An 18,875-nucleotide genomic window follows, 5' to 3' on the forward strand; every position below is an offset into this window, starting at 1 on the left:
CCGAGACCTCCGTCCACTTTGTCTATCCAGACTCCGTGGGGAAACTGAAGGCACTCACCCCATTGGTGCCCCCTTTTCCTTCACGAGTCTCTTCATCCAGTTTACTGCTTCAGCCCCCTCAGTGCTGGAGCAGGCCTAGCAGTCACCTCCTCCTGTAAGCAGCCTTAGGGCCCCTTAGGGCCCCCCACTCAAGTGACTAGGCATTGGCACACAGACTCCACTCTTGCTCTCCCGGTTGCAGTCCATCATTGAGCTCTAGGTACTCATTCAATTCTAGTGTGATGGCTGGTGCCTTTGGGGAGTGCTGTACCTCTTTGGTATAATAGCCTCCAGAATTCCTCACTGGGCCCCTCACCTTCTTCTAGAGTTTTGGCATCAGCTGTGGCCAAGCCGTGTGAGCTACCTAGCTGAGACTCCCGTGGTGTCCTGTTACCTCAACACTGAAAAGCCTGACCTACAGAAGGTTCTAGCATCACTGTCCTGCTTCTTATACAAAATATGGCCAGCCATTGCTGGTCCCAGGAGGTACCTGAGGGCCTGGGAACATCTGTGTGCCCAGGCAGGACCCCCTTATAATCATTCCTCTGGATTCGGAGTGAGAAGTGAAAGGGAAGGCATCTTAGGGCCAGGAACAGGGGTTCACTCTTTCTGAACTCCAATGGGGTGAGCTCTCCTAGACCACTGGGGTTCAAGGGCCTACTTAGGCTTCAAGCATGTCTAAGATGTGCCCAGACTGCCCTGAGCTGAGGTGGGCTGGGGAGCAGATTTCCAAGAAAATAAGCCTGCTCTGTGCACCTGGAAGCAGGGGGGACTAGCATGACTAATCACCTACTATGACCAGTAGCATACACGAATTTGTATATGTTGCTCATCTACTATGTGTCACATGGTGGGATTTGGCAGGGACTACAAATAGGAATTAGTGCTAAAACACCTACTGCATGTATTAATATATTAAGTGTATTGTGAGTGGAACTATGAGAATGTTAGGGAAACACCTGAGGTTTGGTCCAGGTCCTGCTGCTCACCACACAGAAAGTCAATCACTGAGAGGACAAGTATTGCCAAGGAAGAAGGCTTTAATCAGGTGCTGCAGCCAAGGAGATGAGAGCTCAGCCTCAAATCTATCTCCCTGACTAAAACTAGGGGTTTATATACCAGGGAATAAATGTAACAATGTGTAAGAAAACAAGGACTACAGAGGGGCAAGGAGGCATCTGGTGCAGTGATCTGGTGAGTTTCAGTTCTCTGATACTTTTTTTGAAGGTCCTTTCCTGAGGGAGGAACTCAGATAAAACTAATACAAGTTTCAAGCTTTAAGAGCAGAAGCATCAATTTCTGTGTTCCTCCAAAAGAACAGTCTGTGGGAGTCTTGGGCCAATTTCAGTGCTCACTTTCTATTTATCAACTGCTCAATCATAAGGAATCTGGCTGTCGATCTTTCTGGCTGCTTCATGCTGAGGAGGGGTGTCGTAGGCAGCTCCATACCATGAGTGACCATGTGGCCACTGAGGAATCAAAGGTTAAGCTAATATAGAGTTTTCTTCTGAAACACAATCTATGTCTCCAGTCTGCCACTTCCACCAAAGACGAATCATAGCAGGACCAATCTACCTGTAAAATAGGCTTCAGTCCCATATGCTTGACCTGATTATCTACACAAAGTGCAGCGAGAATCATTGCCAACATAAGCTCTCCAAAACTGGCTTTGCTGGAACCTATCATAAGGCCATTTCAGTCAAAGCACTGGGAAAATAACCAGTTCCTCCAAGTGTGTCCCATTACAAAAGAAAACAGGTTCTTATTAAATGTATGAAAACAAACACATTGCCATGAATTAAGAATATTTGGCTGGGCACGGTGGCTCATGCCTGTAATCCCGGCACTTTGGGAGGCCAAGGCGGGCAGATGACGAGGTCAGGAGATCGAGACCATTCTGGCTAACACGGTGAAACCCCGTCTCTACTAAAAATACAAAAAATTAGCTGGGTGTGGTGGCAGGCGCCTGTAGTCCCAGCTACTCGGGAGGCTGAGGCAGGAGAATGGTATGAACCCAGGAGGCGGAGCTTGCAGTGAGCCGAGATCATGCCACTGCAGTCCAGCCTGGGTGACAGAGTGAGACTCTGTCTCAAAAAAAAAAAAAAAGTACAAAGAAAGCTGGGCACGGTGACTCACGCCTGTAATCCCAGCACTTTGGGAGGCAGAGGCAGGTGGATCACAAGGTCAGGAGATCGAGACCATCCTGGCTAACATGGTGAAACCCCGTCTCTACTAAAAATTAAAAAAAAAAATCAGCCGGGTGTGGTGGGGGGCCCCTGTAGTCCCAGCTACTCGGGAGGCTGAGGCAGGAGAATGGCGTGAACCCAGGAGGCGGAGCTTGCAGCGAGCTGAGATCACGCCACTGCACTCCAGCCTGGGCAACACAGTGAGACTCCATCTCAAGGGGAAAAAAAAAGAATATTCACAAATAATTTCCAAATTCTGGAGAAATTAGGCAGCGAGAGAAACATGTTTCAAATTCTGTTTACAAAAGTATACTCAATACACTTAAAGTATATTTCAAGGATATAAATAGCTCAAAAGAAAAAAATTCTCCAGACTCTGAAAAACAAAAGGAATCAGCAATATTCCAAACAACAAAAGCCATTAAAAACTTATTTCAGTCCCTTACTAGTTCAGTCCATGCAATCAACTCCTGCTCTGCTTCATATTGGGATATGAACACATTAGCCTTTCAATAAGGGCCCTGAAAGTTTTCTCTCTAATCCAATGGCACAATCTCCAAAGTTATCAGAAACCTGTGTTCAACAGTACAGTGTGGCACCATCTTGGCTCACTGCAACTTCCACCTCCTGGGTTCAAGAGATTCTCGTGTCTCAGCCTCCCAAGTAGCTGGGAGGCATACAACACCACACCCAGCTAATTTTTGTATTTTCAGTAGAGACAGGGTTTCGCCATGTTGGCCAGTGTGGTCTTGAACTCCTGGCCTCAAGTGATCCACCACTTCAGTCTCCCAAGAGCTGAGATTACAGGCATGAGCCCCCATGCCTGGTCCCAATTTTCTATTAAAGAGCAGATCAATACTCCAAGACAACCCTGTTATTCCAAAACATGGGCCCAGACGCTGGCCTTGCATCACTGTCCTGAGGATTTGACTGGTATCAATGCTGAAAATTTATCGGGTTGGTGCCTTCTTGAGGCTCAAGAGTCAAAGCCCTGTAACTTAACAGCACAAGCATTAGTTAATAGGATATTTATACCTCAGAAAGTCCTGTCGTTTTCTCTAACATGTTACAAATTAAAACACTGTGATTTGGTATTTAGGAATAACTGCCTGCAGTATTTCAAACCAGTGTATTAAAGTAGTTAGGTTACTCACTGCATATGTCTAACTGCTAGTATTCTAGTGACAGAACTGTGACCCAAAGTATCAAAAATGTGATAAGCCCTATGCCAAACTTTGATCAAACTAAGACAACTTTTTCCTCTATCATTGAAATATGGTAAATGCAAATATCAGTTTTGGAAATTCAATATGAGAAATAATCTCCTTTCACTTAAATACTGAGAGGTGAAGCTGGCTGGGCTTCTGGGTCGTGTGGGGACTTGGAGAACTTTTCTGTCTAGCTAAAGGAATGTAAACACACCAATCAGCACTCTGTGTCTAGATAAAGGTTTGTAAACACACCAATCAGCACTCTGTAAAAATGCATCAATCAGCGCTCTGTGTCTAGCTAAAGGTTTGTAAATGCACCAATCAGCACTCTGTAAAAATGTACCAATCAGCACTCTGTCAAAATGCACCAATCAGTGCTTGTGTCTAGCTAAAGGTTTGTACATGCACCAATCAGCACTCTGTAAAAATGGACCAATCAGTGCTCTGTAAAATGGACTAATCAGCAGGATGTGGGCGGGGCCAAATAAGGGAATAAACACTGGCCACCCGAGCCAGCAGTGGCAACAGGCTCGTGTCCCCTTCCACACTGTGGAAACTATGTTCTTTCGCTCTTCACAATAAATTGCTGCTGCTCACTCTGGGTCTGCATGCACTACCTCTTTTTTTTTTTTTTTTTTTTTTTTTGAGAAGGAGTCTCGCTCTTTCACCCAGGCTAGAGTGCAGTGGCGTGATCTCGGCTCACTGCAGGCTCCGCCCCCCGGGATTCAAGCCATTCTCCTGCCTCAGCCTCCCGTGTAGCTGGGACTACAGGCGCCCGCCACCTCGCCCTGCACTACCTTTAAGTGCTGTAACACTCACTGTGAAGGTCTGCGGCTTCACTCCTAAAGTCAAGGGAGATCACAAACCCACTGGGAGGAACAAACAACTCCGGACGCACCACCTTTAAGAGCTCTAACACTCACTGCAAAGGTCTGCGACTTCACTCCTGAAGTCAGCGAGACAACAAACCCACCAGAAGGAGGAAACAACTCTGGTCATGCCACCTTTAAGAGGTGTAATGCTCACTGCGAAGGTCTGCAGCTTCACTCCTGAAGTCAAGCGAGAACACGAACCCACCAGAAGGAAGAAACTCCAGACACATCTGAACATTGGAAGGAACAAACTCCAGACACACCATCTTTAAGAACTGTAGGCCGGACGTGGTGGCTCATGCCTGTAATCCCAGCACTTTGGGAGGCTGAGGCGGGCGGATCATGAGGTCAGGAGATTGAGACCATCCTGGCTAACACAGTGAAACTCCGTCTCTACTAAAAATACAAGAAATTAGCTGGGCGTGGTGGTGGGTGCCTGTGGTCCCAGCTGCTCGGGAGGCTGAGGCAGGAGAATGGCGTGAACCCAGGAAGTGGGTTGTAGTGAGCTGAGATTGCACCACTGCACTCCAGCCTGGGTGACAGAGCGAGATTCAGTCAAAAAAAAAAAAAACAAAAAACAGAACTGTAACATTCACCACGAGGGTCCGTGGCTTCATTCTTGAAGTCAGCGAGACCAAGAACCCACCAGAAGGAACCAATTCTGGACACAATACTATAGAACAAAACAAGGACAAAGTAAGAACAAGTACAAAACAATTTCTTCTCAGCTATTTTAAAAGCACATGATCACACTTCCAAGACTGGTTTCTAGACACAGTACTGACAACTGATTAGGTAAATTTTACTGCCAAAATCTTCAAACCAGTGCAACACTTGCACATATTTTGTTTTCAAGTTACACACATGAAGGTCAATCAGTGATAAACTACTTGAGATAAAAAAAAAATCACTAGAAAATATCACCTTTTTTTATTACTACTTAATCCAAGTGAATGTCACTTTAAATTCATTTGAGAGAAATTCTAATCAATATAATTTCATTAAGGACAAGGCCAATCTTTCCTGAACATTAAAACTTTGTATCCATATCACAGTTTTTCATCATTAAAGGAAAGGATCTGAAACCAACCCAAACTATTGTTGACTCACCCTGGAAACAAACACCACGCAAACAGTTCCACTCTCATCCACCTCTCCAAACAACAAAATATATAACATACTATTTCTGTTCAGAACTTAAAAAAATAAGTCTTTTGTTTTTTAGCTCTAGATCATCAGAGGCAAGCAAAACCAACCAAATTCCAAATGGCTGGTGTGCTCCATCAATTCTTGCAGACCCAGCAAAGGCAGCTTAGGAATTCCCCATAAACAGAACAAATGATGACTTCCTAGAAATGCACAGAAAACAAAATAACTATTCACAGAACCAAATAAAAGCCTTCCACTAGAAACTAAAAACCATAAATTGTTTTATATATATACATACACAAGCAAAACCCAAAGCAGAACAAACAGCAAACAAATGAAAATTAGAAGCAAAAACAAACAGGAAACCAACCCCAACCTTTCCCCAACTTAGTCTACCCTGGAGGCTACCATGCTATCCAGAGCCCCAAAAAAAAACACGTGATGAATATTTTATTCCTCATACACAATTCAATATCCTTAAGTCCACCAATATCACCATACATCCTGTGCAATCAAGAAATTCACTCTAGGCACATGACCAGTAAGTACTCTAGCACCAGCATTATCCATGCAAAACAGCAAACCTAGTGTGAAGCAATGCAGGCAGGTATGTGAGATTTGGCACCACACTAAATCTGGCTTCATGCTTAACTGTATTAAAAAAGAATTGCCAAACTGCTAATGTATTTCTTTGCAATATTTATTACTTTACCTTCATCAAGACTAAGAGCTTTAACTATGAAAATGTTAAGTATCCAAATTTCTCCAATTCTCTATCAGGTTTTAAAGGACATTTTATTATCTACATTTCTTCAACTTATTAATATTTTTTTTTTTTTGAGAGAGAGTCTCACTCTTGTCACCCAGGCTGGAGTGCAATGGTGCAATCTCAGCTCACTGCAACCTCCGCCTCCCGGGTTCAAGCAATTCTCCTGCCTCAGCCTCCTGAGTAGCTAGGATTACAGGCACTCACCACCACGCCTGGCTAATTTTTGTATTTTTGGTAGAGACAGGGTTTCACCATGCTGGCCAGGCTGGTCTCAAACTCCTGACCTCAGGTGATCCACCCATGTCAGCCTCCCAAAGAGCAAGGATTACAGGCGTGAGCCACTGCACCCAACCAAAACTTTTTCAACTTTCTATTTTTCTCTGCATGTGCAGAAAAACAAGAAAAACTACGTACAACTTACACAGACTATGCACAACATGCCTGGGCTTTCCATCCAGTCTCAGGTTTTTTTCTTCTTGTTTTTTCTTTAAATAACCAGTTATTTTACTCCAACACAAAAAATTCACCACACAAGACCCTTTCTCATACAAAATTATTATCTTTTCTTTACAATCTTCTTTGCCAAAAATACATCTTCATATCCATGACTTTCTTCACACCTCTCTCACTTACTTACTGGTTCCTTAGTACTTTGTTTTATAAATAATCATTTTCAAGTCCATAATTTGAATTAACTTTACTTTTAGATAACTTCTGAATTAGACATAATTATTCTTTTTCTCACTAATAGCACATTTGTGGCACATTTTATAGACATAATTATATATTAACTATAATTCTTGTCCTTGGTAACCTTAAATTTTAGTGAAACCCTAGGAAGCAATAAATCCTGAACTATCAGATATGAGCATTTTATAGCTGAGAACATTTCCACAATTTCTAGAAACGTATTTCCCCACATCATAACCCTTTCTTAACTGGAAATGACCCAGATGTTAATGAGCTTCAAAAATAATTTTAAGATTTAAAGTTACACAAAAGGTTTTCCTATATTTATCCCATTTACATGTACTCAATTCTTTCATTTTTAACAGTTTATCTAGATTACTTCTGAAAACAGTTATTAGACACCATCATTTAAAGTTGGTTATTTCCTTGTTAACCAGTTTTTTCTTTTTTCTTTTGCTTCCTTTTTTTTTTTTTGGTTTATTTGTTTGTTTGTTTGAGACAGAGTCTCACCCTGTCACCTAGGCTGGAGTGCAGTGGTGCAATCTCAACTCACTGCAACCTCTGCCTCCTGGGTTCAAGCAATTCTCCTGCCTCAGCTTCCCAAGTAGCTGGGATTACAGGCATGCACCAGCACACCCAGCTAATTTGTATTTTTAGTAGAGATGGGATTTCACCACATTGGCCAGGCTGGTCTCAAACTCCTGACCTCAAGTGATCTTCCCGCTTCAGCCTCCCAAAGTGCTGGGATTACAGGCATGAGCCACCACACCCGGCCTAACCAGTTTTTTCATAGCCAGTGAACTTCAGGTGCTCACTTGAGAGCCTCCAAGTTAAGGGCCGGGCACGGTGGTTCACGCCTGTAATCCCAGCACTTTGGGAGGCTGAGGCAGGCGGATCACGAGGTCAGGAGATCAAGACCATCCTGGCTAACACAGTGAAACTCCATCTCTACTAAAAACACAAAAAATTAGCCAGGCGTGGTGGCAGGCGCCTGTGATCCCAGCTACTCGGGCGGCTGAGACAGGAGAATAGTGTGAACCCGGGAGGCGGAGCCTGCAGTGAGCCGAGATCACGCCACTGCACTCCAGCCTGGGCGACAGAGCAAGACTCTGTCTCAAAAAAAAAAAAAAAAAAAAAAAAAGAGCCTCCGAGTTAAAAACATAGGTATTTTAACCAATAACTCAGAAATTCAGCTGTTTTCATTAAACCAACAACATTCATTAGTGTTATCAAAAAATTTGCACAAAGATCATTTGGTTTGGGCTGGATTTATAGTTTTATAACCTTCTATGCCAAACTCTGACACCTCAAACTATCTAACAGAGACAAATATAAAATCCAGACACAAATGTATGCTGACAATTCTGAAGACATTTATATTTTCATTTTACCAATAATTTTAAAACCAGTTTGTTTAGTAAAGATTTACTTAAGTCATGTGAACTTGAAAATTGCTTAGACTTATTTACTTAATTTGTGAGTGTTCTTATAAGCCAACACAACACATAACAGTAAGTGTACATACAAATAAAAACATCTAGGTACGCAGACACATACACGAGCGAAAATCCAATAGCTTTTACCTTGGAATTTTACCCATGCCATAGCAATACAAACTCAGCAGCTTTACATAGTTACACTTTGTTTGCCCTGACAGGTAATCCAACTAAGGCTATGAGCCAAAATTTTGGGTAAAGCAGTTTTCATGGCAGTTTGATTTTTAAGGGCCAAACCTCCCCAGACTCCAAAGAACACTGGGGCTAAACAGCACCAATGGAAAACATCACATATTAACCAGGCCCGACTCTGCTTAAAACAGCAGCACAAAAGCCTGGATACCTGCAACTCCATCCCACTTTCCCATTCAACAGCAAACTCCAGATTCCAAACAAGATTGGGGCCAAACAGTATTGCAAAAGATTATCAAATTGAATTCTAATTCCTCATGCCTATATCAAATACACACAATCACCAGAACACTATCCAACTACTGCAGCAACAGAAAAGCCCCTAGTGTCCAAACTGAAACAGTCAGGGTGCTTCCTCTCTCTTCTGTGTTTGGGCTTGATCAACCAGCAAATGGGAATTCCTTAAGGAATTTCCCAAATTGAGAGGAGCTGACCCTGCCATCTGGTACCCAAAAAAGAGGCTCACTTGCTGGGACATAACACACAAGTACAAACAAGTCCCCAAGAGTGTCCATACTGAAACAGTCAGGGTGTTTCCCTCTCAGTCAGTTGGGCTTGTTCCACCTACAAATGGAAATTCCCTTAAACATTTTCCAGGTTGAGAGGAGTAGATCCTGCTGTCTGGACCCACAAAGGACACTCACCCATCTGGGTGCCTAGCTTGAGTCTGAAGCTCTATCTCATCAACTATAGCTGCAGTGGTGGGTCGCAAAACATAATCTGGGTGTTGGGATTCTTCCTTGCAGTGAGGATGGTCATGGTGAGTGGGACCAATACTCCAAAAGATGTCTATCTCGGGGAACTATCACTCACTGAGAAGGGAATGGGTGCCTGGAGGCATTGGAAGCCTGTAGGTGCTATGCCTTATGCCCATTGTTTCCTGAGACTGCCCTCAGGATGGCAAGAACAGTGCCTCTCCACTTACCACTATATCTCCAGCACCTGCACAACACCTGGTCCACAGGAGGGATACTATCAATGGATGCTGAATGAACTAATTCTTTTTCTTTTTATTTTTTTTTTTGAGATGGAGTCTTGCTCTGTTGCCCAGGTTGGAATGCAGTGGGACGATCTCGGCTCACTGCAACCTCTACCTCCCGGGTTCAAGCGATTATCCTGCCTCAGCTGCCTGAGTAGCTGGGATTACAGGCACGTGCCACCATACTTGGCAATTTTTTTTTATTTTTAGTAGAGATGGGGTTTCACCATGTTGCCCAGGCTGGTCTTGAATGCCTGACCTCAAGTGATCTGCCCACCTCAGCCTCCCAAAGTGCCGGGATTACAGGTGTGAGCCACCGTGCCCGGCCTAATTATATTATTTAATCCCCCTACAACTATATAAACTAAGTTCTGTCATCCCCATCTTACAAATGAAAGAGACTGAGACACATGGAGGTTAAGCAGTTTTTCTCCGGTTATACAGCTAGAGCTGGGGCTTGAAACTTCAAGATCAATCTAGCTCCAAATCCAGTGTTCTTTCCACTATTCATTCATTCATTCAACAAATGTTTATTGAGCACCTACTCTATGCCAGTCCTATTCCAGCAGGTAGGGATAGGACAGTAAACACACACAAATCCTTTTCTTCATGAAGCTTACAGTCTAGGAGACAAAATTCCAGATTGATAAGAAAGATATATGGCATGTCAGAGTGACAGTGCTAAGGAGAAACATAAGGAAATAAAAGACATAAGGGCAGGGGATAGGAAGTACTGGGAGGTTGCAATTTGAGATAAGGTGGCCAAGAGGTCTCCCTGAGAAGATGCCATTTGAGAACATTCCTGAAGGAGGGAGGAAGGGCGGGGAGGGAGGGAGGGAGCCATGTGGGTCGGAAGCATTCCAGGCAGATGGAGCTGCTGGTGCAGAGGCTCTGAGGCAATAGGAATGAAGCCAGAGAGAGTCTTAAGGCCGTTGGAGGACTCTGTTCCTCTGAGGAAGGTGGGCCGCTGGAGGGACTCTGCATCTCTTAACTGGATCACTCGGGCCACTGGGTTGAGAACAGCCTGTGGTGGGAACATGGCAGCAGCTGGGAGACAGCCCCACAGCCTCTGTGTTCTCCCCACAGTACTCCCATTCGCCACCTTCTTGTGGATCTGTGGGTGGTTCATCTGCACCTTCCGCTCTGTGCCCGCTGCCGCCTCCTCCTCCTGACCTTCACCGTCACCAATCTGAATTACCCCAACAACCTGTGCTTTGGGGCGGAGTTTAACAGCCCTGTGAGGAGCCTGCCTTTCCACTTGACTCCAGGTTACTTGATAAGACCCAGAACTAGAATAGAGACTTGCCCAATCAATGTTTAAACCAACGAAGCTTTTAGGCTTTGTTTCTCCCCTCCAAAAATTTCCCTTCAAACCCCTAAGGGAAGGGGAAAAGGAAGGAAAATTTCATGGGTCCCCCGCGGCAGCTCTGCCTGGGACAGCTGGCCCATGGGTCTGGCTGGGACTGGACCTGAGGACCAGGGTGGGTAAATAAATGTCAGATGTTTGCAAGAGGGATCTGCAGCCAGCAAGCCCTGTTGGGCCCCTGGCTCCCCCGCTCCTCTGAGTCAAGCCCCTTTATTATAAAGGGGATACCTTTATAATGCTTTGCAAAGTGGCGGGACGAACACCTGCAATGTCACACCACTGTCTCCCTACCCCACTCCGCCCAACCATCCTCCTGATACAGCCTGCACTGACCTTCTTCTGAGGGGAAGGACATCTAAAGCCATGCCATGCAGTAAGGACACAGCCACATGACAGATGTGGTGCCTGGGCATTTGCAATGTGGCTGGGATAAATGAGATGCACTGTAAGTATAAAATAATACCTACCACATTTTCAAGACTTTTGGTTCACACCTGTAATCTCAGCACTTTGAGAAGCCAAGGCAGGAAGATTGCTTGAACCCAGGAGTTTGAGAACAGCCTGGACAACATAGCAAGACCCCCATCTCTATTTTTAAAAATAAAAATAAAATACCTTGTACAAAATAAAACTGTAAAATAGCTCATCAATAACATATATAAAAATGTGTTTTGGAATTAAAATATATTAATTTAAATGTATTAATTTCATGGGTTTCTTTTTCATTTTTGAATGCAGCTATTAGAAAAGTTTAAATTATTTATATATGAGGCTCACACTGTATTCCTTTTTTCTTCCCCGCGCCCCACCCCCCGGCCCCCAGACGGAGCCTTGCTCTGTCACCCAGGTCGGAGTGCAATGGCGCAATCTCGCCTCACTGCAACTTCTGCCTCCCAAGTTCAAGCAATTTTTCTGCCTCAGCCTCCTGAGTAGCTGGGATTACAGGGGCCTGCCACCATGCCTGGCTAATTTTTGTATTTTTAGTAGAGACGAGGTTTCACCATGTTGGCCAGGCTGGTCTTGAACTCCTGACCTCGTGATCTGCCCACCTCAGCCTCCCAAAGTGCTGGGATTACAGGCGTGAGCCACCATGCCCGGCGGCTCAGGCTATATTTCTAGTGGACAAGACTGTTCTAGAATTATGACTGGCCTCCAGTCATCTCCACGGAACAAAGGAAACAGATGCAAAAGCAGGTCGAACACCATTATTTTGTGAACTGATAATGACAAGATAAGGGTGATCTTGTTTTTCTTTTCTAGTTCATACACATCAGGAGGAGAAAGCAAGAGACATCACAGGGGCTGATCCAGGAGATGAGGGACAGCCTACAACAGCTCCAGCCAGCCTGCCCTTCACCAGTCCAGAGGGTGGGGTCTGTGGTGCCAGATTTGCCTATTAGAAGCTCCAACCATGTCCCTGTTAAACTTCAGAACCCTCCATGGGCCCCTTACACAGCCCAAGTGCCTCATTATGGGCCTTCAAGACCCTGAACAGCCTGAGCCGAACTTGTCTTTCCAGCTTCATCTCACATGCTTCCTGCTCAAAACCCCCACAGCTGTCAGTTCACGCTATCATTAGTCTGCTAATCAATCATTCAACAAATATGTATTGATTACATCCTACATACTAGCTACTGAGGTCACGATGATTAGCAAAAGAGGCACTGTCCGTATACTTGCTGGGGACCACACATCTAGCAGGGAATGCCAGGTAAATACATAATAGGCAATTAAGCACATTGCAGTGAGAGTAGCTGTTGGGGAAGCACAGGGGCCATGGGTGCACCAAAGAGGCACCTAAACCAGCCTGCAAGTCAGGGAGGGCTTCCTGGAGGAGGTGGCATCTCAGTTGAAGAATGCGAGTCACCCAGACTGAGGCTGGGGAGTGGCAAATATCCCAGGCAAGGGAGAACTCTTGAGTTCAAAAACTGGAAGGGCAGAGAGGAGGGCAGGGTGCCAGTGGCAAATGACTGGCCTGGTGTATATGGAAGGGGCTTTATGAGCCTTGTGAAGGAGTGTGGCATTTCTTCTGAAGTGTTTATTCTGGGAGCTCGTGTCTCCGGCCTGAAAGGCCTTCACCCCTCCTCCCTGTTCACTCAAATCCTGCTTCCCCAGTAGGAGCCAGTCTGTGGGGCAAGCCAGGCATTTGACAGAGAATGAGCAAAGGGCTTTTGGAGGCTCCAGCCTAGGGCCAAGGGATGGAGGTCCTGGGGCTGTGTTTGGGGGTCTGCTGGTGTTGGAATTTGGGGCTAAAGCTGGGTTTGAGGTTGGCGTTGGGTTTGGGGGCTGGATTCAGGAACAGGAGTTGAGGTTCCGGCTGAGCGTGAGGTTGGGATCTAGGACCTTAGTCCAGAATTTGAGTTGGAGTTAGCAGTTGGGGGCTGAGGTTTCTAGCCAGATTTGGGGTTGGATTTGGAGTTGGGACTTTAATTGAATTTGGAAATGGGGCTGGGGGTTGGGGCTGAGATGTGCGGCAGGAGCTGGGGCAGGGGTGGAAGCTGGAGGTTCTAGCTAGGGTTTGCAGCTGCAGCTGGAGTTAGGGGTTGGTTTTGAAGCTGGAGCTAAAGCTAAATCGGGGTGGGAGCTGGGAAATGGGTTGGCGCCCAGGCTCTGGGGCAGATAGACGACATTCCTCCTGCTGCCCAGGTCTGCGAATTGTGTTCCGAGCCCTAACTGCAGCGGACAGAAGCCCCTCCCTTCCCAGGAATGCCTCAGCCCAGCAGAAGGAGCAGTGCCACGTCAGCCAATCGGCTCAGGCCCTGCCCTGGAAACGACACCTGTTCATCCTCCTCCCCCCAGGCTCACCTGAGTGCAGGTTAGGCAGGTGAAGTGTCTCGCCGGAAACCAAGCTAGAGTGTGCCCCGCCTGCTCGGCCCTGCCTTATCGGATGGGACCCAGCACATCCAGGCTTCTCGTGAGTTCCCCCATTGTCCCCCAACGCCCCGCCGCCCCCACGTTCTCCCACTCGCTTTTCCCCTGAGAACCTCCACCCCGCCCCCATTCTGGCCCCCGTTGTCTCAGCACACCTGTGCAAGCACTTTCAGACCAGCGAAATCACAGCCCAGGGGAATGCTGGGACTGACTCCACGGCCACGCCCACCTCTCCCACTTCCTTGAGGGCATCGGCACCAGCCCCCGCCCACCTGGGGGGTAGGGGTCAGCCTCTGCAGAGGAGTCTCCGGGAGGACAGATACCTCGTCAGGATGTAACCTATGAACGGCCACACAGTAATATTCCCAGAATGACCCAGGACCTACGTCTTCTGCCCTGTCCTGCCTTGGAGGGGTAACATCGTTTTCATGTATTCAAAAAGCACGCTTTGAGCATCTATGAAGGCTCTAGGCCCCACTGGAATTCTGAAACGAAGATGTCAGGTGACTCATCCCCACCCCTCAGGATAAATGTTATTGTCCTCACTTTTCAGACAAGGAGACTGAGGCTGTAAGAGATGAACCACTCAGGCTTCCTGGCCCCTCCCCCAGACCCCTCTCCTGGGCTCTGCAGGGCTCTGAGCTGACTAACCCACACCCACAGTTAGCACAGGCACCAGCCTGCTTGCTTCTGTCTCTGTCTTCCGTTGCAAAACTGGGGCTCCTTGAGGGCAGGGACCTCATGTGCTTTATTTTTGCCCAATGTGAGACATGCTGTCCTCTGGAGGACAGGTTAAATCAGCAGCCACCGTTAGGTGCCTGGCCATGCTCCCACCGGTGGGAAGGACTGGAGCTGGGGGTTCAAATCCAGAGCCCTCCTTTTTCCTTTGCTCCACTTTAGAGAAATCATGGAGGAGGATGGCATGGGGGAATGGCGAGTGTGGAGAAGAGCAAGGGGAGCAGAAAGACCAGTGAGGAGGTGGAGGCAGGAGCTGAGGATACGAGAGCAGGGAGCTGGCTAGAGAAATGTTTAGAGGTGGAGCCCCAGGGACAGGATGTGGATTAGATACAGCAGAGGGAGGAGGAGCTGGCTGAGAGGGTGGTGATGCCATGCCTGAAGTGAGGAACACAGGAGGAACAGGTTGGAGTAAGATAATGAGCTTGGTTGGGACCTGTTGCATCACAGGGACATCAAGGTGACAATTGACTCAGGAGGGAGATGTAGGTTGGAGAGAGGAACTTGGGAACTGGCAGCTTATATCACCAAACTCATGGCTGTGAGATTGGATGGAATGTTAGGGGAAGGAGGGTGTTAGGGGTCTGGTCCTAACCCACAGAGAAGGAGGAGACACAGCCCTAAAAGAGAAGTGTCAAGGTCAGTCAGGCTTCTGGTTCCAGAAGGGTTAAGTCATAAGCACCCCCTCCGTCCCCACAGCTCCCCCCCAGGAACCAGTGGTGACAGCTGAGGCCATGTGAGTAGATCCTGAATGAGGCTTTATCTCTGGCTGTTCGTCCCATCGTCCACCGTGGCACCAGCTCCCCCAGCCAGCCGGGATGGGACCAGCGACTGAGACAGCCAGAGGCAGAGAGGTCAGGGCCTGGGTGAGGGGATACCCTGGAGGGTTTTAAGGGGTATCCTGTGGGCGGGGTACTCCCCTGGGGTCATCGGAGAGCCATTCCCAAGGGACAGTGCTGCAGAGGGGGCTATCCCAGGGGACATTCGGGGGGAACACCGGGGTGGATTCTCAGGGATCATCCCCAAGGCTCCCAGGTAGGACTATGGGGGACAGGTGGGCTGGGAAGGTAAGACTGTGATCCTTCCTCTACAGGTGAGGGTGACCATATCCTGGAGTGTGAGAGGAATGGGACTCTGGGCCTGTAGCTGCCAAGCAGGTGGCAGGTGCTCCAGGCTGTGATCTGCACCCTCTGACCCCCGACATTGACCTCCTACCCTGACCCCTGCCTGACCGAGCCATGTCTGAACAGGAGGGTCAAGCCCCAGGGGGCCGGGGGCTGCCCCCGGATATGCTGGCAGAGCAGGTGGAGCTGTGGTGGTCCCAGCAGCCGCGGCGCTCGGCGCTCTGCTTTGTCGTGGCTGTGGGCCTCGTGGCAGGCTGTGGCGCGGGCGGCGTGGCACTGCTGTCAACCACCAGCAGCCGCTCGGGTGAATGGCGGCTAGCAACGGGCACTGTGCTCTGTTTCCTGGCTCTGCTGGTTCTGGTGAAACAGCTGATGAGCTCGGCTGTGCAGGACATGAACTGCATCCGCCAGGCCCACCATGTGGCCCTGCTGCGCAGTGGTGGAGGGGCCGATGCCCTCGTGGTGCTGCTCAGTGGCCTCGTGCTGCTGGTCACCGGTCTGACCCTGGCCGGGCTGGCCGCTGCCCCTGCCCCTGCTCGGCCGCTGGCCGCCATGCTGTCTGTGGGCATTGCTCTGGCTGCCTTGGGCTCGCTTTTGCTGCTGGGCCTGCTGCTGTATCAAGTGAGCGTGAGCGGACACTGCCCCTCCATCTGTATGGCCACTCCCTCCACCCACAGTGGCCATGGCGGCCATGGCAGCATCTTCAGCATCTCAGGACAGTTGTCTGCTGGCCAGCGTCACGAGACCACATCCAGCATCACCAGCCTCATCTGACGGAGCCAGAGCCGCCCTTCTTCCCACACCGGCCTCAGCGTCCCCAGAGCCGAGCCAGGGTGTGAGTGCATGTGGACATTGAGTATACATGAGTGCGTGTATGCCCCCAGGCTGGGTCAGCTCTTCTGTGGATTGCATGGCATGTGATTAAGAGCCCATGTGTTCCCACATATCCGTATCATGTGAAAGTTAATGCGTGCCTCCTTGGAACTGGGTGTTTGTGTCCATGGAACTTCCTCTCTATATCTCAGGTCAGTAGGCGCAGAAACGCCTCATGATGAAGATTCTTGAGCCCCGTTTCCAAAACCCGTCAAATCCAATCCTGTCCTGTAACATCCATCAAGGATTTCCTTAGGGGTGACTGCTGCCCACCCAAGACTGCACCAGTGCCTGCTCATTGAGGAGAGTAACTGCTGGCCAGGCAGAAGGAATACGGGCTCTGCAATGAGACACACCTGGCGGGGACTCTCCCGTTGAGCACTAGCAGCTGGAGGAGTTGGGAGTTCGTGGCTATCATGGTTGTGTTCATCGATTGTGGGGATGAGATGTCATTGTGTATGGAAGGCAGGGCTCGTGGCTGATGTGCAATAAAATGGCGGCTGCCGTTGTCATTGTCTCCATCTCAGGATCTCACCTCAGAGACCCTTCCTCCCTTACCCCAAGCCCCGCCCCATCCAAAGCGAACTCCTCACTCCTATCTCAGCCTCATAAACGGTGCCTTGAGGGTCTCCTCAGTCAGGCCTGTGGTTTCTCCTCTTAGGTAGGGAGAGGACGGAGTGGATGCCAGCCTTGGGAAGGTGGTTGGTTTCCAGTCCCAGGGAGAGGTGAGGGACCTCAGTCCTTCACATTTGCTCACATGCTAGTTCAAGATGAGGCCTTAAGTGTTTGGTGTTATCAGCTGGTTTCTCTGGCAACTGCACCTCCCTTTGGCTGTGCCTCTTCAGCGGATTCCCTGAGGGTGGCTGGGAGGCTACGGCTCCCTGCCCCACCTCTGAAACCAGAACATCCCGCGTCTGGGCAGTGGCTGCACCAGCTGGCCTGCTCTAGGTTCCTGGGCATGGGAGAGGTGTTTCAAATCCCCTAGGGTGGTGAGAGTCACTTCCTGCTTGGAGTCAGCCCTGGGAGGATCTCCCCTCTGTAGCATGCGGTGCCATTTCCTGGGTGATGGAGTTCCACGGGAAGCAGCACTCAAGTGTTTCATGATTTCCTGCTTCTCGAGGTGCAGACTGCATGAAGCCCGTGGAAGAGGCCCAGAAAAGCAGGGAAATGAGACCTGTCTCCAAAGAGACGTTACAGTAGAGCTACAGCGGCTCTGACAACAAAAAGTTGGCTTTCAGCAGAAAAGGTCAAGGATGTCTCCTGGAGAAAACACCAGGCTGACAGATGAGGGGAAGAGTGTTGCCCATGGAGGGAGGGAACAGCGTGAACAGACCTGGGAGAGAAAGACAAGGCGTGTCCCAGAACGCCAAGGACAACAGAAACGGCTCCCCTGGGTGCTCCAGGGGTGCCTCATACCCACCATATTCAAAACTGACCCTGCTCCTCTCATCTTGAATGAGCTCCTCTCTCACCCGGAGGTGCCATGCTCAGGGGGCATCTAGGGTAGAGACTCGTTGCAGTGCTAGTTGACACCGTCACTGTCTCCTCACCCAAGTCCAGTGACAAATCACCAACTCCTCTGGTTTGCCTCACACAGATTTCTCTGACAATCCATATCTTCATGCTCACTGCCCAGAAGGGACCCTGTTCATTCCTGCCTGAGTGGCACATCAGCCTCCTCCTCTCTCCCTGCTTCTGCTCTTTTCTCTTCATTCCCCTTCCCCCTGCCATGCACACACACATCCCTTGAGCCAGAGTGATCATCCTAAAGCTAAAACGAAAATCTGCCTCAGAGCCTATCTGTGGCTGCCCATACCTCAGCCTTCCCAAGTGCTGGGATTATAGGCATGAGCCACCGCGCCCAGCTGACATAGAGTAGGTTCTTTATTGGATGGATGAAGGACTCCGGCATGGCCAGATGGCAATGAGTGTGCAAAGAGCAAGGAAAGACCCACCTATAACTGGGAGGGGATAGGGAAGGTAGGCCACTGCCCCTGTTGGCCCTGAATCTGTCCCTCCCAAAGCCCCCTGCTCTCTACTGCAGTTCTCACTCTTCCTGAGTTCCCAAGAGCAATCTATCACTATGACCCACTCCTGGCCTGATATAGGACTACAGAATGTCCTGCTTTCCTATAATATGGGGAGAAATACCCTTTCCTTTAATCTGAGACAGGGTTAGACTCTTTTGCAATTCTCACATTATTTCTTTTCTTTCCTTTTCTTTTGAGATCAAGTCTCACTCTGTCACCCAGGCTGGAGTGCAGTGGCGTGATCTCTGCTCACTGCAACCTTTGCCTCGCAGGTTCAAGCGATTCTCGTGCCT

The 18,875-nt window shown here is 48.5% G+C and overlaps 1 protein-coding gene across 1 annotated transcript; it reads left to right on the forward strand.

Moving 5' to 3' along the window:
* The first annotated feature begins 15,254 nt into the window (after positions 1 to 15,254).
* On the forward strand, positions 15,255 to 17,057 carry TMEM125 (transmembrane protein 125). Its single transcript, XM_032160593.2, has 2 exons — positions 15,255 to 15,409; positions 15,649 to 17,057. The coding sequence occupies exon 2, from the start codon at positions 15,794 to 15,796 to the stop codon at positions 16,451 to 16,453; it is 660 nt and encodes a 219-aa protein (XP_032016484.1). The 5' UTR covers positions 15,255 to 15,409; positions 15,649 to 15,793; the 3' UTR covers positions 16,454 to 17,057.
* The last annotated feature ends 1,818 nt before the right edge of the window (positions 17,058 to 18,875 follow it).

This window comes from Hylobates moloch, unplaced genomic scaffold, assembly GCF_009828535.3.
Source record: "Hylobates moloch isolate HMO894 unplaced genomic scaffold, HMol_V3 SCAFFOLD_8, whole genome shotgun sequence".
NCBI classification, from domain to species: domain Eukaryota; kingdom Metazoa; phylum Chordata; class Mammalia; order Primates; family Hylobatidae; genus Hylobates; species Hylobates moloch.

What these genes read in the sequence shown, in the direction of transcription:
- TMEM125 (XM_032160593.2), top strand. Translation starts at nt 15,794, where the DNA reads ATGTCTGAACAGGAGGGTCAAGCCCCAGGGGGCCGGGGGCTGCCCCCG.